This window comes from Pyrus communis, chromosome 8 (genome assembly GCF_041283825.1).
Source record: "Pyrus communis isolate YQ-2024b chromosome 8, ASM4128382v1, whole genome shotgun sequence".
NCBI classification, from domain to species: domain Eukaryota; kingdom Viridiplantae; phylum Streptophyta; class Magnoliopsida; order Rosales; family Rosaceae; genus Pyrus; species Pyrus communis.
Genome location: NC_142572.1, coordinates 23,647,328 through 23,669,873, shown reverse-complemented (window position 1 = coordinate 23,669,873; position 22,546 = coordinate 23,647,328). Strand labels below are relative to the sequence as shown.

At 38.7% G+C, this 22,546-nt stretch overlaps 2 protein-coding genes across 2 annotated transcripts; both read left to right on the top strand.

Moving 5' to 3' along the window:
- Positions 1 to 39: 39 nt before the first annotated feature.
- Positions 40 to 1,539, top strand: LOC137718558 (uncharacterized). The gene is made up of 2 exons (XM_068458110.2): positions 40 to 407; positions 845 to 1,539. The coding sequence occupies exons 1-2, from the start codon at positions 207 to 209 to the stop codon at positions 1,073 to 1,075; spliced, it is 432 nt and encodes a 143-aa protein (XP_068314211.1). The 5' UTR covers positions 40 to 206; the 3' UTR covers positions 1,076 to 1,539.
- Positions 1,540 to 10,943: 9,404 nt separating this feature from the next.
- Positions 10,944 to 13,289, top strand: LOC137718007 (F-box protein SKIP31-like). Its single transcript, XM_088698260.1, has 5 exons — positions 10,944 to 10,988; positions 11,353 to 11,527; positions 11,626 to 11,744; positions 12,122 to 12,188; positions 12,262 to 13,289. Exons 1-5 carry the CDS (start codon positions 10,944 to 10,946, stop codon positions 12,330 to 12,332), a joined length of 477 nt encoding a protein of 158 aa, XP_088554386.1. The 3' UTR covers positions 12,333 to 13,289.
- The last annotated feature ends 9,257 nt before the right edge of the window (positions 13,290 to 22,546 follow it).

Genomic DNA, 22,546 nt, shown 5'->3' with positions numbered 1-22,546 from the left:
CGTGCTATTTTTGGCCTTTTAGACCCTTCGTTGGAGATGATCAAGTAGGTAGTCGATAAGAGTCCAGGAAAATAAAGAGAGCCCGGCGGGCGGAGACAAGCGGAAGAGTAGAAACGCAACGCATCAAGAGAGAGAAGCAGCATAGATAGATTCGTAGGGTTTGATAAAGCAGGAGCAGTTTAGAGCTTTAGGTAGACTGAGTTTAGATGGCGGGTGGTAGCGGTGCCGCTAGGGCAAGCCGGTCGCTAATGGCGGGTGGCGGTTTCTCAGAGGCGAAAGTAATAGCAGCGAAAGTGAAGACGAAAACTTCAAAGTCAGAGTTGTGCAAGTTTCTGGGGATCCCAGAGCGCTCTCGCTCTCCCACTGCACTCTTAATTTCCAAGTTCATTGGCCTCTACAACCATCAGGTACTCAGGTTAGGTTAGGACTTGCTAGGGATTTCATTTCGATTCCCCTTTTTTATTGTATGCTATGATATGAAATTTTCTATCAATTTATGTTTAAAATTTATGGGTTTTGATTTTGTGCCCCGTAGTCATTTTTGTTTGTGCGGTATTCCTTATATATATATATATATATATATATATATATATATATATCTTGCAATCATAGCATTAGCATAATACATTTGTTTGTTTGTTTGTCCGATTTATGAGTGTTGTTATTTCACTTGCACCACCGTAACAGTACCAGTACCATTAATATGTATATGTTATATGGGTATCTAAACCCTAGTGATCGGTGATTTTCCCTTGTTTCTCATTTTCAACTTGGATAATCTCCACTCCAGTCATATGCTTCCGAATGAATTATTGAATTTGGATGGTGTCGGGGAATGGTGCAGAGTCCCGGTATCAAGGACCGTAATTGGGAGGAGAACTTGAAGACGTTATTACATGGAAAATCGAGGGTTGGGGTCGCTGAAATCACCCGATTGCTCTCCCAAGAATTCACCTATTCTCGCATCAAAAGCACTGCCACATCCTCCGCCACCCCCACGCATTTGGCTGACCAGAAACTACAAGATTCCAATAAATCCAAGAAGACCAAAGGCAAGGCCTCCAAAAACAAGTAGCAACAAGATTCTACCCTGCTTGTCTATTGCAGCATTTTACAAGTACTTTTGATTCTTCTTCACCTTCAGGACACCTCTGTTTATCTGATTCCCTCCTTAAACAGATTTGGCACATCCACTCAACCTTTTCCTTCACTTGGAATAAATGTCACTGTATTTTTCAAGACAGAGACACAATCCATATTTAGTTTTAAGATCATGCATTTTACTTGAAAGCTCGAATTTCATGACCATTCAACTTACATTGCATCCGTCACAGAGTTAGTTTTTCCCTTTCCATCCCTAAGTCGTCTCAATGCAATATTATTTAAGTGAAATTCAGTGATTAATCTTTCTTGATTATGTATTGTATCTCTTGGATTAAGTTTTGTTCTTCTATTGTTTATCCTTCAGTTTGCTGTAAGATGTTACAACAGTTATGTAATGTTCTCTTTTAGTAGTATATCATATTCGTGTTTGCCAAACGATTGAATTATTGCATTAAGTAAGATCACATGAAAGTAATTGTTAAGAGGCCGCTTGAAGACCATTTCAATTTTAGTTTTTAGTTTTAATTTTTTTTTTGCTAGACACATAAGAAAAGTACTTGGGATAAATGCGGAAAAGTGAATTTATTTTTTTCCCCAATACAAAGTACGATCCAGTTGTGGAGCTTGCTGGGCACAGGCAGCGAGTGAGTTTACCAGAATGCAATACGAGGTCTTTTGATGATCCAAATTAGCCAAGGCAACCGCGATAAAATGTAGCCCTTCTCAGAATGTGAAGGGTTCAGGGTTTCGCATAAGCTGCTGAGGAGTTAATCAACGATCTGCCAGATTTTAGTTTAACAACATGGGCAGGTGGCGGTTCCAACTAATTCAAAATCGGCAGAGGACTGCTACTTGAACTATTTTCAGCTCTCCTAGAGGAGTGCTGCTGCTGCCAATGAGACCAGAATGTCTCCATTTTGACAACTTTGAAAGGTTGAGGCACCACATTTCGGAAAACCAAGTGGTTCCTTCAAAGTCCAAATCCGCCAGCAGAGAATTAAAAGCTTGCAATGGAGGGTATCGGAATCAGTATAAGTATCAATAGGAATACTCCACAAGGCCGAGGAGACCCAATCAATAAAGCTCATATCAGATGACGGGGACAGGCTAGAGGAAAAATGAAGGGTTGAATGAATGACATTGGAGGAAATGTCTATGAAATAAAACTCAAAACTAAAAACAAGTTTACAATTTTAGTTGTTTCCAACTTTAATGCTGTTAAGAAAATTTTATTTGAACCCATTTATTTTAACTGTACACCCAACTAAAAAGTTGTATCCACTATACTTTCAAGTTTACCTTTAAATAAATAAATAAGAAAATGAAAAATTAGAATTAGATGCATTGTTTTAGACATTTATAGATTAAACATCTATTACTTTCCAACTTTTGATTAAAGTGTTTTCACCTTTGATTGAACTCTATATTTCATATATATTCTTGAGTTAAATGTTTTTTAAAGGAAAAATATAGAGTATACTTTTAATACCTAATTTTATATTGAGACAACATTTTTTAAACATTTTAAAAAGAGACAAAAGTAAAGACATCTGAAAAATGATATCATTAGCTTATTTATTCCTAGAGCGTAGGTTACCAAAATACCATTCATAGGGTATTTTTTTTCACACTACTGTTATCTCCTTCGCTCTCTTCTGTGTGTTTCTCTCATAACTACCATCACCGGCTTTGTGATTTAGCCAGTTTCTGCCAAACCGTACCACAAACACATACCCTCTGAGACATTCATAGCACTTTCCCTGTAAATTAATCGCCGACCGTTCCCCAATTGCTCCATCAATTTCTTCGATAAGAGATTTTATGGCTTCATATGATTTTTCTCTCTCTAACAAGCAAAAGCCGAAAGCAATGCAATATGCAATTTAACCAACAGCCAAAAGCAACGCAATGCAATCTGCAATTTAACCAACCAAAAGCCCAATGCAATCTGCAATTTCTCTCTCTCTCTCTCTCTCTCTCTCATAATAAAAATCATACGATCGTCGCCAATAACCTAATGCAATATGCAATTTAACCAACAGCTAAAAGCAAAAGCCACCGATTTTTTTGGAATCCTGCCAATGCAGAGATGCTCCAGATTTTGATTAGTCAACGCCATATGTTTCTCCAATTATTAGATTTGGAATTAGGGATCCGTGTATGAGTTGAGCTCCAACGGACCCAACAGTGATGACGCCCTCTACCTCTGCTTCTGCTTTTTGGCTTCTTTGACCTCCATAAGCTTGCTGCCAACGTCGAAGGTCTGTCTGTGTCTGTGTGTTATTGAATTCGGGTTTGTTTGGTTGTGGGAACTGGAATGAGCTAATGAATGAATTAATGACTGATTGGATTTGACAGATGACACATTGAATGCGTTGAAGTCCAATCTAGCTGATCCAAACAATACTCTGCAGAGTTGGAATCCAACTCTCGCCAATCCCTGCACCTGGTTTCATGTCACTTGTAATATCTAAGGCAGCCTTATTTGAATGAATGCAAACTCGCATGTTCTACTAACTTAGTGGCAGCATCACGATTCATACTTCTAAATGAAGTTGCATATTTTTTGTTTTTTTTAAAGTACCAAAGTCAATCAAGTTTCATAATTGAAGCCTCCCACTTCGGAGTATTTGACTAATTTATTAAAATTTAATGATAATTCTTGGCTCAAGGAGTCATGTATTTGAAATTATACAAGACTGATCATGCAAAAATAATCGAGGAGGGGTTGGACTGATGGCATGTATATAGTTTTGTTGAAAATATACAAATTGATTCTACTAAAACTATACAAAATGATTCTACTAGAAAAAATATACAAAACTGATTCTACATGTTTTTTAAACTGATTTTGCAAAAATAATCGATGATGGATTGAACTATTTTTGCAAAAATGGTCAATGACTAATTGAACTGATTCTGCAAAAATGGTCAAAGACAAGTTGAGCTAATTCTGCAACAATGGTCGAGGACGGGTTGATTCTGCAACAATGGTCAATGATTGGTTGGACTGATTCTGCAAAGATGGTTAAGGACTGATTGAACTGATTCTGCAAAATAGTCAATGACAGGTTGAATTGATTCAGCAAAAATGGTTGAGGATGAGTTGAACTGATTTTGCAAAAATGATCGAAGATGCATTGAACTGATTTTGCAAAAATGATCTAAGATGGGTTGAAATGGTTTTACAAAAACGATCGATAACTCATTCTGTAAAAAATGTCAAAGACGGGTTGAACTGATTCTACAAAAATGATCGATGATGGGTTGAATTGATTATGCAAAAACGGTCGATGACGAGTTGAACTGATCCTACAAAAATGATCAAGGACAGGTTGAACTGATTTTGCAAAAATGGTGGATGACTGATTGAACTAATTCTGCAAAAATTGTCTAGGACGAGTTGAACTGATTTTGCAAAAACAGTCGAATACGAGTTGAACTGATTCTGCAAAAATAGTCGACGACGGGTTGAACTGATTCTAGTACTAAAGAATACAAACAGCTGGCGTTGACCAATCAAAATCTGGCGCATCTCTGCATTGACTGGATTCCAGAAAATTTGGTGGCTTTTGCTTTTAGCTGTTGGTTAAATTGTATATTGCATTAGGCTATTAGGGACGATCGTATGATTTGTATTATGAGAGAGAGAAATTACATATTGTATTGGGCTTGTGGTTGTTGGTTAAATTGCAGATTGCATTGCATTGCTTTTGGCTGTTAGTTAAATTGCATATTGCATTGCATTGCTTTTGGCTTTTGCCTGTTAGATAGAGAAAAATCATATGAAGTCATAAAATCTCTTATCGAAGAAATTGATGGAGCAACTGGGGAATATCGACGATTAATTTACAGGGAAAGTGTTATGAATGCCTCAGAGGGGCTACGTTTGTGGTACGGTTTGGCAGAAACTGGCGAAGGAAACTACAACCACAGAGCCAATGATGGTAGTTATGAGAGAAACACAGAGAAGAAAGCGAAGGAGATAACATAAGTGTGAAAAAATACACTATAAAGGGTATTTTGGTAACTTAAACTCTAGGAATTAAAAAGCTAATGATATCATCTTTCAGATGTCTTAACTTTTGTCTTTGTTTAAAATATTTAAAATGTGTTGTCTTAATATAAAATTAAGTATTACTGTATTAAAAGTATGTTTTCCAAAAAAATACATATCCCTTTTTTTCCGTTCTCCCCTAGTATCCCACCTCGACCTTCTCCTCCATCGGACTCTAGCAAATTAGCAATAGCTTAGCATCGGGGATCCTCCCGAAAGACAGAAAGCAACCAAAAACGTTGATAATCTGCAAGTTTTCAAGCTTTCAAAGCTATTTTCCTGCTTCCACAAGAAATTGTCCGTTGAAATTCCACCATTTCCTTGTCTCCTTCCGCCGCCAACATGACTATATCAGAGGATGAGGACGAGAGTTTGGCTCGTTTCCTTGAATCGGATGTGCTCCCTGAGGTTTTAAGAAGACAAGGTTTCTGCAACCATGTTCTGTCCTTCCGATTCGGTTTGATAATCCATTTGTCTTTAAACAGATTTTAATATGACAACGCTTTCTTTCATTTCAAAAATGTGATCTTTGCTTGCTATGGCTCAGTTTACTCTTAAAGATATTCAATTTTGCGGAGTTAATTTTTTAATTTTATTTTATTTTTGGAAATGTGAATGATATGATTTTTACCACCTGCAAAAGTAAAGATAAAAATACTTAAAAATACTTGCAAGAGTACAATGTTATCGTAGTATAACAGCTCAAGTAATGTCATTTTCATAAGGATTGATTAAATAATTTGTATTTAAACTAATTCTTAATTAACTATTTAAAACAAAGTTTCGGAAAGGTTGATTTTATGATCTAGAGTATTAAAAACGAATTTTAAATTAAAATAATTAAAGAAACCAATTTAAAAGAGAACAATCTTAGAAAATAATGATAAAATGACACTAGGTTCCACTATCACCTTAACAATATTATGTAGTTTTACCAATTACTTATGAATTACACATGCAACTTTGATGGTTAGGTTTTCCTGATGAATATTCTACTTGTGGCATTCAAGTTAGAACGTGTATCAAACATGCAATCTGTATGTGGCATTCAAATCAAATGTAAACATGCATGATTCATTACGCTTTGTGAGAATCTTTTGAAAAACCATGTAACCCCTAAAACGTGGCATTTACCCTAGGTGAACTTACAACTATCAATCAGAAGAAGCAATACTCAATTCTCCGATGACATTCCGATAGAATTGCATCCGATTACTTATCTAAACATCATAATGGTAACTAAGCTTTAAGATATAGAGACAGTTTAAACACATTGATTAATAATTCAAAGTATGCATGCATAATATCATAAGCAATTAAATAAAAACTACATATTCATGCTAAGGCTCAAGTCATTGCCCAAGCAAACGAAAATTAGTTATGAACAACCATAAAAGAAAATATTATTAAGAAAATAGATAGAAAACACCTTGTAAGTAAAAAGTCTGAAATTCTCCAAAATAGTGTGTTCCCTCCTCTCTAATGGCTAAAAAGCTTATTTATACTACTACAAAATAAAATCCTACCTAGAAAAGGTTTTCAAAAAACTAGGAAACATAATAGAATAAGATAACTAGGGAATAAAAGATTTCCTATTTAAACTGAAATTAGGACTTCTCAAAAAATCAGACTTTTGACTAACGAAATCAACTCTAATTTGGTCCCAAAATATCTCTTTTGAAAGCTGAAGACGTCTCCTACAAATCATCAGAAGTAATCTTCCTCGAAATATAACATCTTGACCTCCAAAATGCCTTAAACGTCGAGAAACATCAATCTGAAAAAGTTGCGCGCTGGGTTTTTATTTCATTGCCACGGTCAAACGGATTAGTAGAAAAATTTAGAATTTTGACACAATCATCTTGAAAGACTCACAAACATCTTTCAATTGGCATCACTCCAAAATTCATCCATTTGATAATTTTTTGCTTCAAAGGAAGTCGAATGTCCTACATTGAAATTACATAACCAAGTATCAAAATTATACTAAAATAACCAATAAACTGTAACAAAGAATAGAATAAAATATATGGTATAATATGGAATTATTAGGAAGTACAATGGCTTGAAGCAATAAGTAACCGATGTTGTTTGGTTTTTGATTGCATGGTAGGAGGAGGAGGAGGAGATGGATGAGGATGAGGTTGAGGAGGAGGCAACAGAGGAGCTCAAAGCAAAGAAAATGCGACTAGTAGAGGATACGGCTGAGAAAGACCCTCAATTTCAGAAAAGCGCATCTTTTTCAGGGTTTTTTCAGTCAAAAAGCGCCATTGGCTGCAGTAGTAATAGCGGGAACACGTTCGTGAGGATTGAGACTGGCATTTTTAGCAAAATCCTGTTGTGCCTTGGCTGATTATCTTCACCAACATACAAACCCACAGTTGAATAGTTTAAAATACAAGAAATAAAGACACCGAGAAATTTACGAGGTTCGGCAAAAACCTGTCTACGTCCTCGGAGAGATATTGCTCTTCACTATGAGAAAAACAGTACAAGTTACACATGAGTTAAATCGTTATAACCCAATCCCATATCCCTTGTACACCCATTCACAGAATTTTCCCAAGAGCCTCACTCTACCCCAAGAGTTCTTTCACAAGAGACCTTTCACTCTAGCTCTCTTGATTTCTCTCTGCAACTCTCTCTACCACCATAAGGCATAACAAATGCCTTAATATATAATGTTCAACTTTTCCCATGGGAGAGCCGAATACTTTCCCCTTGGATGCTTCTTTATGCTTTCTCATCATGATGCTTACTCATCATGATGTTCCTTCATTATTTTCTTATTTCTTGCTTTCGGCTTCTTTAACAAATGCTCCCAATTAAAACAATAGGAAAACCACCCCGTGGCTTTCACATGGACCAAATAATTATGGCTTTGAAAAAGCCACAAAACAAGGAACAATAATCCTCATCATGATGTTCCCTAGCCTAATTTGGCCACTATCCAACAATCTCCACCTTGGCCAAATTCGAAAACATCACAGAGACTCGAATCAACACTCACCATAAGCACCCAAAGTACAAACTAAGGACAACGGTAACTAAATCAAATTCCCTAAACTTTCTGGTACTCATAATGATCTCCACCTCGACTCAAACTGTACCAAAGTCCATTGGCCTTACGTACCAGCATGCACACTCTGAATCAACCTCATTGGTCCTGTTCCGATTCAGTCACTGCCAATGCATGTGCAGCTGCTGCAAGAAAAAAAAAACATTTAGCTTCAGACAGGATCTCGACACATCCTCGTCTCCTCCAGCAGGTTTTCCTCCTCTTCGTTGTCTGCAACTTGGAAACTTGTCAGTGCACCCATTTCCAGCAACACCCGTCGAGTCAGACAAACATTCCTCACACTTCTCATTCTTCAGGACCATCTCATCACCTGTGAATCCCATAGCTCCACCTGCTGCAAAACCCCTGCAACACTTGAGACTATACATCACTAGGAGATGTGTTGCTTCCAGTACCTAAATGGCATACTCGAAGTCTTCCGCCACAAAATTGCTGTTACCTGGACCAAGATCATCCTTTCTTTTTCTCAAAGGACAATTTATCCTTTTATGCCCAAATTCTTTGCAGTCATAGCATTGTGGTCCCTTGCCTTTGGAGCTTGATTTGAACCTGCTGTCTCTCTCAAATCCTCCTCCCAATTTTCTTCCATGATTCCAACCTTGAACAGCTAAAGCAGTCTCGTGCCCACCATCAACAATGGTCTTCCTTTTTTGTGTATCATAAGACACCAAAGAAGCCTGCACCTGCTCCAAACTTACTGTATCTTTTCCATGCAATAAGGTTGTCACAAGATTCTCATACGAATCTGGAAGTGAGTTAAGAAGTAAGAGAGCTTTATCTTCTTCCTCAACCTTAACATCAATTTTCCTCAATTGATCCAAATATCCATTGAACACATTCATGTGGTCCATGAGACTCCCGCCTTCATCCATCTTCAGCTTGTACAGCTTCCTCTTCAGATGTAACTTGTTGGTCAAATTCTTAGCAATATAGAGTTTTTCCAACTTCTCCCACAGTGCAGGCGCAGAATCTTCATCCATAACATTGTTGATAATGTTATCAGCTATGCAGTGTCGAATCGTGCTAACACAACGCGACTCCAGCTCCTCCCAATGGTCATCTGTCATTTCTTTAGGCTTCCCATCTTTTCCCTTCAAAGCTCTAACCAAGCCTTGTTGAGTCAAGACATCCTTTACTCTCATCTGCCAGAGAGTAAAACTGTCATTCCCATTAAACTTCTCAACTGAAAACGACATGTTTGTAGTCATCATGGTGAATAATAAATCTGAACCTTCAATGAACCAAAGCTTCCAACAAAGCTCTGATACCAATTGTTGTGCCTTGGCTGATTATCTTCACCAACATACAAACTCACAGTTAAATAGTTTAAAATAGAAGAAATAAAGACACCGAGAAATTTACGAGGTTCGGCAAAAACCTGCCTACGTCCTCGGAGAGATATTGCTCTTCACTATGAGAAAAACAATACAAGTTACACATGAGTTAAATCGTCATAACCCAATCCCATATCCCTTGTACACCCACTCACAGAATTTTCCCAAGAGCCTCACTCTACCCCAAGAGTTCTTTCACAATAGACCTTTCACTCTAACTCTCTTGATTTCTCTCTGCAACTCTCTCTACCACCATAAGGCATAACAAATGCCTTAATATATAATGTTCAACTTTTCCCATGGGAGAGCCGAATGCTCTCCCCTTGGATACTTCTTTATGCTTTCTCATCATGATGCTTCCTCATCAGGATGTTCCTTCATTATTTTCTTATTTCTTGCTTTCGGCTTCTTTAACAAATGCTCCCAATTAAAACAATAGGAAAACCACCCCATGGCTTTCACATGGACCAAATAATTATGGCTTTGAAAAAGCCACAAAATAAGGAACAATAATCCTCATCATGATATTCCCTAGCCTAATTTGGCCACTATCCAACAAATCCCTCCTGAACTCTTCCCTCACATCCTCAAGTTCCTCTCTTCTGAAGATCCTATTGCTTGCTCTCTCGTCTGTAGATTTCTAAGTTAGGTCGCATCCGATGAATCCTTATGGCGCCGCCTGTAAGTAACACTTACATGTCTTTGTACAACTAGTTGTATTTTCCTATGTTATCTTCCCAATTCAATTAATTTACCGCAATGCAATAATTGGCTGATCTATTAGCAACACCCGTTTGCATTTTTAAGAGCTATACATAACTGTTATTTAACATATTCATTCCCTAGTGTGCCCTTGTTGATTCTTCAACGATGATAAACGCACTGTATTTACTTCATCCTTTTGCGAATAATGTGTTTGTGCGGCTATGTGCAGGTACTGCGCGATGGGGTTATTTGCCCCCTAGTAGAAAGCTGCGTGAATGTCCTTGGAAAAAACATTATATTCAGGTACTTCTATCTTTTTTATTTACTATTGATTTAGTCAGCCATAATAATTAGGTCTCGAACTAGCCATCCCTGTGAGTGGAACACGATTCCTCCCACTTACAAGTCTGGGAATACCACCAGGCCGTAGTGAATCTAGTGATAGTGATGTTTTTTTTTTTTTTTTTTTTTTTTTTTTTCTTTTTGGGTAGTTGCTGCTGCAGTCATCATCGGCATTCATAAAAAGTACTTAATTTGTAGTTTGGACTTGAAAAACTGAACTTTTCATACTGCGTGCACTTACATGAAACCTGAAGCTGCTTTGCAGCAGCAACCTAGATAAGTGACATTAGCCTGAACAAAATTCTTTCTCTTTTCCAGCGTGATGAGGAGGATACGGTGCCTTGACCTGTGTGGTGTTGCTTCACAGGTAACTCGAGCTACCTTTGCCTTAACCTGTGTGGTGTTGCTTTGTGTGAGGTTATGAGAAGAGCCTGCTCTTATGCCTTGACCTATGCGGTGCCTTGGCTTTTATGCTTCTTGAAACCTTATGCATAATTGTTTTGTCTTGGTAGACTTACTTTATGAGACATTGGGTCTTAAAGCCTTCAGCGTTTTGCTTTTCTCTTGGGTTAACTTCAAGATCTTTTTGTCTTATTTTCTCAGTAGTTTTCTAGTGCTGAATATGTCGTGCTTGACCTTTACTTTACATTCAGTTGTAACATGTGGGACTCTCTCTATCTCCTTCTACTTGTATACCTTTATTGGTTTAACTTTCATATTTGCTTGTGAAGGTAAATGATGACGGGATAATTCTTGACACAACAGTAGCTGATCAAGTGTCTATGTGGAAAAGTAGTAGAGGCCTAACTGATAAGGTGGAAGCTGATCATGCTTGTTCTGGTGAAAAGTGCACTTACTTCCAAATTGGAGACGTATTTGTTTGTGAGAAGACTGGCCAGGTTCATGGTAGGTATCAATGAATTTCATGCACCTTGTGTGTTCATGTGTGAATTTTATGCAGGACTGAAGTCTCATCCAATTATTTTTCATGTTCTCTTCTTCAGTATGTGATGATAATAGCAGAGAAGTTGTTATGGATCCGGCCAATGAGCTTTGGGTCTGCACAATATCTGGGCACTGTTTCGATGGGTTTCTATCACCGGAAGAAATGGAGTCAGATGCTGTGAGTGGACATCTCCTCTGCCTTGCAATTTGTCGTCATTATACAACAATTTGTCATCAAGTTGCCCCTCAAATTCTTCCTCATGAGATATTTTCTGGTTAATGTAAATAGTTAAAACTTAATTGTGTTAGGCTTAATTATTGATAATTTGGTATGCCCCTTGAAACTCACTTTTAGTCTCACTTTACCCCATTAATCTGAAAATGTGCTACTTAACCCCTCAAACATCAACTAGTTGTCAATTCCGTTATCTCATTTCTTGTAAAAAATTTCAAATGCAATAGGTGATTTGGCTAGTTGTTAGCCATGTAGTGAACAATTTGTCTCATTCTGTTTATATAGTTGCTAATGCTTGGTCATTTCCTTTAAAAAAATAGATTCAGGAGCAGCAGCAAGGAACTGTGACAGACGAGGCAGAACCATTCCTGGGATCTGGGCGCTTTGGTAATCAAGTTGCCTTTTTGTTTTTGTTTTAGAGAAGTGGAATGTCCTTAATAATTTTCTGTTTTTGTGGCAGCAAGAGCTTATATGATGGGATATAATTGTGTTGATGAGAAAGAGCTAGAGGATGCTTTGAGGTTTGCTTGAACAGAATAAAGTCCCGGTCCCATATAGGTTGGAGTGAAATTCTTGGGTCAGGCACATGGACCGCATTACTCATGTCGCTGGCACACTAAGAAAAAATAGCAGGCCCCTTGCATTTGGCCCAACCCACCCCAAGACTAGGAGAGAAACATGGCCCAGTATATCAATGTCGAAATACAAGTGGTTAGATACTTAAAATTTTTTCTCCAATCACTTGTATTATGACACTTGGTGCACCGAATCGTGTCCAATATACTGGGCCGTGTATATCAGTGTCGTAATACAAGTGGTTGGATGCTGAAATTTTTTTTTCTAACCACTTATATTATGACACTTGATGCACCGGATCATGTTCCCATCATATTGAAAAATTTCTCCCAAAAGTCACTACTGACTGACTGAGTGTGGAAAGCCAGCCGCAACACTAGGTGGGTTGTCTTTATTCTCTTGTATTAAAATAAAAAATATGCTTCATTAAAGGAAAAAAAAATGGTCAATGCTCAACGTTGTATGCATATTACAGTAGGTATACTGTTGTATTATTATTATCATCATTATCAGTGCCGTGAGACAGATAGAGATGCATGGTGGTTGCTGTTGCTGTATATTTGGAATTGCAGTTAAATTAGCGTTAGCTTTGCTGTTCCTTTCTTTTCTTTTGGGGTGTGATTCCATTCCTTTATACATCTGTGTAATCTGATATTTTCTCTTTTTATTTTTTTGAAAATTAGAAATATATCATTACCAGGGCAAAGATTCCAGAAGTACATAATGAAAGGTTACAACGAGGCAAGCAACATTACAACAGACCGGGTAGTGCAAGGGGATAAGATGAAACCAGACTCAAAAGAGCTGGAAAAGCCTCCCACCTGCCATTTGATATCTCACCCTTAAGGCAAGAAATTGATTCAAGGGAATCAGATTCGACTACCACAAAATTCATACCTATAGCAATGCCCATCTCGCAGCCACGTCGAATTGCAAATGCTTCTGCCACAAAATTACCAAAAGAATTTGATTCTGCATGTCGAATAGCAATGCCCATCTCGCAGCCATGTCGAATTGATTCTGCATCTGCGCGCTGCAACAAAATTACCAAAAGAATTCCACGCAACCACCCCAGCATATCCCACATTCGTATTACCCACCCAACTAGCGTCGACATTTAATTTGACATACTGAGGAGGCGGTGGAACCCAACGGATCTGCACAAGGGAATCGGGTCTGACGTGGACAACAGTTTCAGCCGAGACCCTGGAGGCCTCCTAAAAAGCACAGAAATTCGTAGGAATGGCAGCAAGCACTTGTCGCGGAATAATAGGGTGTTGTTGGAAAAGGAAACTGCATCTAGCCTTCCAAATTTGCCAACACGTGAATGCAACATAGGACAACATTCTTTCCAAATCAGCCTTTGAATTTCTAAAAGAGTTGATTAGTGCCGTGATCCAATTCACCCAAGTTGTGATCTGATTCCGGTTAACTCTGTAGTTAAGCAAGCCACCAAACCACATTGGTTCCACCCCACGGGCAAAGAAGAAAGAGGTGCTCAATTGTTTCCTCATGAGATTTACAAAGTGGGCACATAGGTGAAGGAGCAGATCTCCTCCTAAAGAGTGTCGCCATTATTGCCAGGGGCATTATGCATTGTCTTCCAAATGAAGCATCAGATCTTTGGAGGGGTATGAAGCTTCCACACAACTTTCCAAATAGATCCCGGTATTGACAAAGAGGAGGAAGATCCAGGATTAACCCTCGGGATGACCCGCTCATAAGCGCGATGGTATCCCGATTCAACGGAATAGACCCCACGCTTATCAAGTGGCCACACCAGTCTATCCCATATACTCGGATCACCTAACTCAGTTTCCAAAATTGCATCATATTCAACCGTTGAAATGAAGGGTTTTAAAAAGTCAATATCCCATTCTCCATTTGCAGGGCTAATTAACAACTCTACCCTAGTGTTTCGACTAACCTAAATAGAACCACTAGGGAAATAGTGTCCGTCCGGTAGGGTGAAGAGCCATCTGTCTAACCAAACCCGGGCTTCCTTCCCATTCATTACCTGCCAATGTGCATCCTTCAACAATAGATCCCTACCCGAGAGCAGGCTTGACCAAGCCCAAGAAGCTCTTCCACCACACTTGGCATCGAGGGAAGAGCAGTGTGGGAAATAGCGGGCTTTCAGAACCCTCGCCCATAATGAGTTAGGATTTTGAATCAACCGCCAACATTGTTTAGCAAGGAGGGCTTCATTAAAATCCATGAAACTTCTCAGCCCAAGTCCTCCCACCGCCTTTGGGAGACCCAATGTATCCCTAGAGATCCAATGTATATGGCGTTCCTTTCCTTTGTGCCCCCACCAAAATTTAAAAGTAAGAGAATCCAAATCATTACAAACGTTGGCAGGGAATTTACAAATGTTCATCAGGTAGGTTGGAATAGCCTGAGCAACCGCTTTAATCAAGACCTCCCTTCCCGCCTGAGAAAAGGTTGACTGCTTCCATCCTTGAATTTTTCCCAAGACCTTCTCTTTGACATATGACAACCCCCTTTTCTTAGATCTTCCCCAGATGGCGAGCATGCCGAGATAAATACCAGGGTCCTCCACCGCTGTCATCCCCAAAATACCCCCCAAGTTCTTACGTGAGAGCCACTGGAATATTTGCACCAAAAAACACACTGGACTTAAGCAGATTTACTTGCTGCCCAGAAGTCGCACAATAATCTTTAATCAAATTCACCATGTTGGTGCAATTCACCTTGTCAGCCTTTTGAAAAATTAAAGCATGTGAGAGATAACCGGCCTAAGAGGGCTAACTTGAACCCCAGTGATCTTCTTTGTGTCACTTGCCCGTTGGATGAACGATGAAAGGACTTCACTTACAAAAAGAAACAAGGGGATAAAGGGTCACCTTGGCGGAGGCCACGTGAGGGAGCAAACTTCGACCCAGGCTGCCCATTGAGCATGATAGCAAAGTTAACAGTGGATATGCACCCATGACTAGACTACACCATTTAGAGTCAAACCCCATTTTCTCCATAATTGCCAACAAAAAATCCCACTCCACCCTATCATAAGCCTTGTGCATGTCTAGTTTAATTCCAAGTGCTTTTTGCATTTTTAGGAAATGGAAAAGCTCATGTGCAATACCAACATTATTATGGATTTGTCTTCCAGCTACGAAAGCGTTCTGAGATGGGAACTTCCCCCATGTTTAGTGTTTACTAATATATTGAATCATGAAGCAATTATCGTCAAATCCTTGTTGATTGATTAGCCCTCACTTTAAGCCTTGACATTTCCTTGTCGGCAATCCCAGATCCAAGAAAATGGTCACGACTCACTGTTAGCGTGAGTCAATATTAGGAAAAATAGGGAATGTAAATAATAGGAGTCCTTTATTAAGTAGGTTTGTGTATATGTTATTTGTTTCCTTGTAAAACTATAATAGTACTGATGTATATATATTTCTAAACAAGTAATAGAAGAAAAGTAATTCCGTAAAAGTTCTATTTGGTATCAAGAGCCAAAACCCTAGTTTTCTTTTCCGTTGTGCTTGGTTGACCTTATTTCTGCAAATCTTCTGCATAAAACAGGGTTGCCGTGTGGGTGTGGTACTGCTGTGTGTGCAGTCTGCTGCTATGTATTGCTGTGCAGTGCTGTGTATTGCTGCCGTGAGGGTTGCTGTGTATTGCTGTGCAGTGCTGTGCAGTGCTGTGTATTGCTGCCGTGTGTTCTCAAATCAGACGTGGGGCTGGTTGTTTTTTCTGCAATTGTACCGTGGGTTCTCAAATCAGACGTGGGGCTGGTTGTTTTTTCTGCAATTGTACCGTGTCTGTTGCTGCTGCCGTGTGTGTGTGTTGAAGCCAAGACTATTGCCCTTGTGTGCTGTATCATTACTGTCGAAGGGGAACAAAAGTCACAACAGGTCTTCAGTTGGTGTCGCTGCATCCCTGCAGCAAACCTGATTGCGTGTTGTGTACGTGTGTGTATTGTGTTGTGCCGAGAAGGGTAACTACTGGTATCATCATACCGTGCTCTGCTGCTTATTGCAGCGCTGTCAATTGTGCTATTTAGTACTATATTCGAGCCGTGTTAATCAAAAAAAGGAAAAAAAAGGATTGGCTGCTGCTTGAATTGCATTGTGCGGTCCAACTTTTTTGTCTTTGAAGTGCTGCTGCTTGTTTTTTCCTTGCAGCGTGTGGTTTTGTAATTGGTGTGGTGCTGTGATTGCCGTGTACTTGTGATTGTCATTTTGCGTATTATTAAATGGCAAATACAGGTTGGATTTTAGATTCTGGTGCAACGGATCATATGACATATGATAAAAATATGTTTCAATACATGACCACATCTCACAGGAAAAATATATCAACTGCCAATGGTACTTTGGCACCCGTGTGTGGTGCCGGCACTGTGCATCTTACCCCTACACTTCCCCTACATCATTGCTTGCTTGTTCCTTCTTTATCCCATCATCTGTTATCCATACCACAGGTTACTGAACAATTGGATTGTGTTGTTCTAATGTATCCATCATTTTGTCTCCTTCAGGATATTCAGACCAAGGAGATAATTGGGCGTGGCACTAAGAGAGAGGGGTTGTACTATGTGGACGACGTCGTTTCTGGCAGAGCTAATGCGGTTCGAGTGTCCCGGTCTAGTAATTTACAAGAAGTGTGGTTGTTGCATCGTCGGTTAGGGCATGCATCTTTTGGGTATTTACGGCATATGTTACCTAGTCTATTTAGTGGAATAAATGAATCAGACTTACATTGTGAAGTATGTATTCTTGCTAAAAGCCATCGGGCTTCGTTTCCTCCTAGTATGAATAAAAGAGCTTTACCGTTTGAACTTGTGCACTCTGATGTTTGGGGACCATCTCCTGTTGTTACTTCTTCTGGGATTAAGTGGTTTGTTACGTTTGTTGATGATTGCACTCGTATGACGTGGTTATATGTGGTGAAAAATAAGAGTGATGTTGGTATGGTATTCCGAACCTTTTCTCAAATGATTCGGACACAATACTTATCTGTAATTAAAGTTCTTCGTTCTGATAATGGTGGTGAGTATCTTAATTGTGAGTTGTCGGAGTTTCTTTGTGATCAAGGCATTCTCCATGAAACAACCTGTCCCTATACTCCACAGCAAAATGGAGTGGCTGAACGGAAAAATCGCCATATCTTAGAAACGGCACGTGCTCTACTTCTGGGCGCGTCTGTTCCTAAGATTTTTTGGCCTGAAGCAGTTACTTATGCGGTCTACGTGATTAATCGTATGCCCTCTCGGGTGATTGACTTTCGAACTCTTCTTCAAGTTCTCACTCAACATGTTCAGGTGATGTCTACTCATACTCTCAAGCCCCGGGTATTTGGTTGTGTGGCTTATGTGCATATTCCGAAAATTCATCGCACTAAGTTGGATCCGTGTGCCCTTCGATGTGTGTTTGTTGGTTTCTCATCTCACCAAAAAGGATATAAATGTTATCACCCTGAGACTCGGCATATGTATGTTACTATGGATGTGACCTTTTCTGAATCAGAGTTTTTTTATGCCCCCGTATCTTCATCTTCAGATCACCAGGGGGAGAGCTCTAGTGGTGATCTGGAATGGTTGGACTTGGGAGAAAATATTGTGGTTGATGTTGAGGCCGTGCATGCTGATGCCGTGCCTAATACGGCAGTGATCATACATGCCGTGCCAGAAGTTGCTGCCGAGAGCAGCATGCAGTCAGAAGCAAAAGATGCCGAGAGTGATCCGCAGTCAGGACAGTTCATTGTCGAGCCTACTTGTGTAACCCCCTCTCTCTCTAGCTCCATGGTGATGCCCAATGATTCTTCTCTGAATAAACCTGAGGTAAGTATTGTGGATGATTATGTAACTAATGCAAGTACTGATGTAAATACATATAAGCTGCCACCGAGACAAAATCGAGGTGTGCCACCTGACAGGTTTTCTCCGGAAGGCAAAGTAAAGTATCCGATAGCCAACTATGTCTCATGCAATGGTCTTGCACCAGAGCGTAAGACCTTGATAGACAATTTGGAGGCTATTCGAGTACCAACTCGTGTGGATGAGGCTTTAAAGGATCCAAAGTGGGCAAATGCAATGGATGAAGAAATGTTGGCGTTACAGAAGAATAATACCTGGGAGGTGACGTCCTTGCCGGAGGGAAAAAAAAACAGTTGGATGCCGGTGGGTGTTTACCGTCAAATACAAAGCCGATGTATCAATAGACAGGTACAAAGCAAGATTGGTAGCTAAAGGATACACCCAAACATATGGTGTAGATTATCAAGAGACGTTCTCTCCGGTTGCCAAGATGAATACGGTACGTGTTATGATTTCTTTAGCTGCTAATATGGACTGGCCATTAAAACAGTTTGATGTGAAAAACGCTTTTCTCCATGGGAACTTGGAGGAAGAAGTATATATGGATTTTCCTCCTGGGTACAGTGCTGGTAGAAGTACCGAAGTATGCCGGTTGCGTAAGTCTCTTTATGAGCTGAAGCAATCGCCTCGTGCATGGTTTGATAGGTTTACTCAAGTTATGAAAAAGATTGGGTATTATCAGAGTCATTCTGATCATACATTGTTCGTTAAACGGAGACAGAAAAAAGTGACAGCTTTAATCATCTATGTAGATGACATGATTATTACTGGAGATGATTGTGATGAGATTTCAAGATTACAGAAGAATCTTGCGGCTGAGTTTGAAATGAAGAACCTGGGGGATTTGAAATATTTTCTTGGAGTTGAAGTTGCTCGATCTTCGAAAGGTATTTTCTTGTCACAACGTAAGTATGTTTTGGATTTGCTAAAAGAAACTGGTATGCTGGGATGCAAGCCAGTAGATACACCTATTGTTGAAAAACATCATCTATGTGTGGATCCGAATCAGAAATCAGTTGATAAGGGGAGATATTAGAGACTTGTAGGGAGACTAATTTATTTGGCTCATACACGGCCTGATATTGCCTATGCAGTAAGTGTAGTAAGTCAATTTATGCATTCACCAAGTCTAGATCATATGGCTGCTGTTATGCGTATCTTAGCATATTTAAAGTCTGCACCTGGGAAAGGAGTTCTATATCGGAAGTATGGACATTTGAGAATTGAGGGGTTCACAGATGCTGATTGGGCAGGAAGTGTAGGTGACAGACGGTCTACTTCGGGATACTTTACGTTTGTAGGAGGAAATTTGGTTACATGGAGAAGTAAGAAACAGAAGGTAGTATCAAGATCCTCGGCTGAGGCCGAGTATCGAGGGATGGCTCACGGCATTTGTGAGATTCTCTGGCTTCGAAAGCTTCTTGAGGGGCTTGGGTTCAAGCCAAAGGAAACCATGAGACTATACTGTGATAATAAGTCAGCAAGAGATATAGCTGATAATCCGATACAGCATGATAGGACAAAACATGTGGAAGTTGATCGACATTTTATTAAAGAGAAGCTTGAAAGGAAGATTGTGTCAATACCTTTTGTGAAGTCAGAGGAGCAACTTGCAGACGTTCTAACTCATGCAGTATGTAGTCGAAGGTTTGATGACTCACTTGTCAAGTTGGGCATGTGTGATATCTATGCATCAACTTGAGGGGAGTGTTAGCGTGAGTCAATATTAGGAAAAATAGGGAATGTAAATAATAGGAGTCCTTTATTAAGTAGGTTTGTGTATATGTTATTTGTTTCCTTGTAAAACTATAATAGTACTGATGTATATATATTTCTAAACAAGTAATAGAAGAAAAGTAATTCCGTAAAAGTTCTATTCTCACGACCTTCCCGAGTTCACCCTTCTCAGTTCAAAACCAATCTACAGTATATACTGGTCGCCTATCTTTAGCCTGGTTTGGTACTAAGGTGATTCTGAAAAAAGCTGGGAGCTGTTTTTGTGTTTGGTAAACATTCAACTTCAGCTTTTTTTTCACACTTTTGGGTGAAAAAAGCCAAAAACAAGAAGCTGCAAAACCCAGCTTTGAAAAACCGGCTTTTTTTCACATTTGTTTTACATAAAAGTTTACCAAACACTATAATACTGTTTTTTTTGTTTTTTTTTTAATTTTAAAAAAGCTTTTTTACAAAAAAGTTTACCAAACACTCTACTGCTTTATTTCACAGCTGCTTATTCTCACAGCACAACAAAATCAGTTTTTTTTCAAAGTACAACAATACCAAACTAGCCTTGTATGGTTCCCCATTAATCACCCAAATTGAACCAACTAGATTGAATTGTCACAAGCAAATCAGTCATCGGATTCAGGCTTGGTTTGGTATTGCTGTGCTTTGAAAAAAAGCTGCTGTGAGAATAAGCGGCTGTGCTGTGAGAATAAGCGGCTGTGAAATAAAGCCAGCAAAGTGTTTGGTAAACTTTTTTGTAAAAGTGCTTTTGAAAAAAAAAACAGTATCATAGTGTTTGGTAAACTTTTTTGTAAAACAGCTGTGACTGTGTGAAATGACCAAAAAGGGTATATTACTAGATGTGCTATTAATTTAATTTTCTTAACAAATAAAAGTGAATTACTAAATATATTTTATTTTAAAAAAAAAATATTTATAAACTTTATCTTAAATATTAATTAGTATACATATATATATATATATATATTAAAACACGAACAAATGATATTGTAATATAACCAAGAAATAACCGATAAATGATCCACATACAACTACAAATACATTACATCACAAATTGGGTTCACAGTTTGAATATATACATACATATAAATACACACATATATATATATAAATATATCAAGAAATAACCTATAAATATCTTCTTATCTTGGATCCTAGAGGCTGCTAGGCCAAATCCAAATGGTTTGCGTCAGCACTCTAACTAGTGGACCCAACCAATTTTCGGACCGGTTAAAAGACCCAACCGGTATCCAAAAGCTTCAGGCGTGCGCCTGTCTCCAGTGCGTTTCCAGTACTACCATGACTTCTTCTATTACCTCTACCCCGCGCGAAGGAGATTCGGTGAACCAATTTTCTGTTCTATTCATGCCCTTTACTATACATATATACATATATGTGTATCTGTCTATATTTCTTCTGTTTTAATTCAATCCCTATTATTTTCTGTTTGGCTTCTGGGAAAACTAGGAATGCGGCATCGAACATCTTAAAATTTGTATTTCCAATGGTTAAATTCTAATTTTTTATTGTTTTCCTGAATTGGGTCGGAAATAGTTATTGTAGAAATGTGGATTATGTGAAAATATAGTACGTTTGATTTCAATTCTTGCCTAGTATTTGTCTGAAGCCTTATGTTTTGTTCATGTTATCTGATAGGTTCTGGTACAGAAGAATTTTTTCCACAAACCATATCACCTTCCCCAATTAATTTTTCCCCACCCTCCATCCCCAATTGTTTTTCCCGACACCCATACCCTCATCCCTTTGCTCTTCCCACCCCTCTTTCCCTAATCTCCCCATCCCTAATTTGAAAAATCCAAACAAATAAATGAGAAGCTTACCTGGAGAAACCTGGAGAACGAGAGAACGAGTTCGCTAGTTTTTGGAACGAAAGAACGAGAGAACGAGAGAGACCTCAGAGCTTGCGAGAGAGCTCTGGAAAGGTGAGAGCGTAGGTGAAGGGAAAGGGAGGGCAGTTTTGGGTTATTCATATTTCATTAAATTTGTACACTGTTCACCCGTGTGTGGGTGAAAATAAGCTGCTTTTGGAAGCTGCAAATTGCAGCTTCTTGTCATCTCCTGGTTTTGGGCTTTTTTTCACCCTCAACTTTGAAACAAAGTTGTTTTTCAAAGTTTACCAAATACCAAAAATTTTCATAGCTTTTTTTTCATAATAGCTTTTTTTTTAATCACCTCACTCCCAAACAGGCCCTCAATCATGTCGATGTAGATTTTTATTTAGGAAGCAATCCAAGGATACCTAAATTATCCAAAGCTGATTGAAATTGAACTGAATCGGTCAATATAAGGGATTGAATTTGTCGAATACTCGATTGAATTGTACTTCAGTTTAATATGTCAAATTTGAAACTTATACCAACTTTGGCATGAAAATACCACTTTACTAGTTGGTAAAATGATGTAAATAACATTTTTATCATCCTTTCCTTGCAAAAGAGTTTTGTTTAAAAAAAAAAAACATTGATAATAAAAAAGCAATACAGGAAACGTCTATATCTATCTAATAATCACCAACTTTTTGTTTGTTAATTTCAAATTTTTTTTACTGTAACGC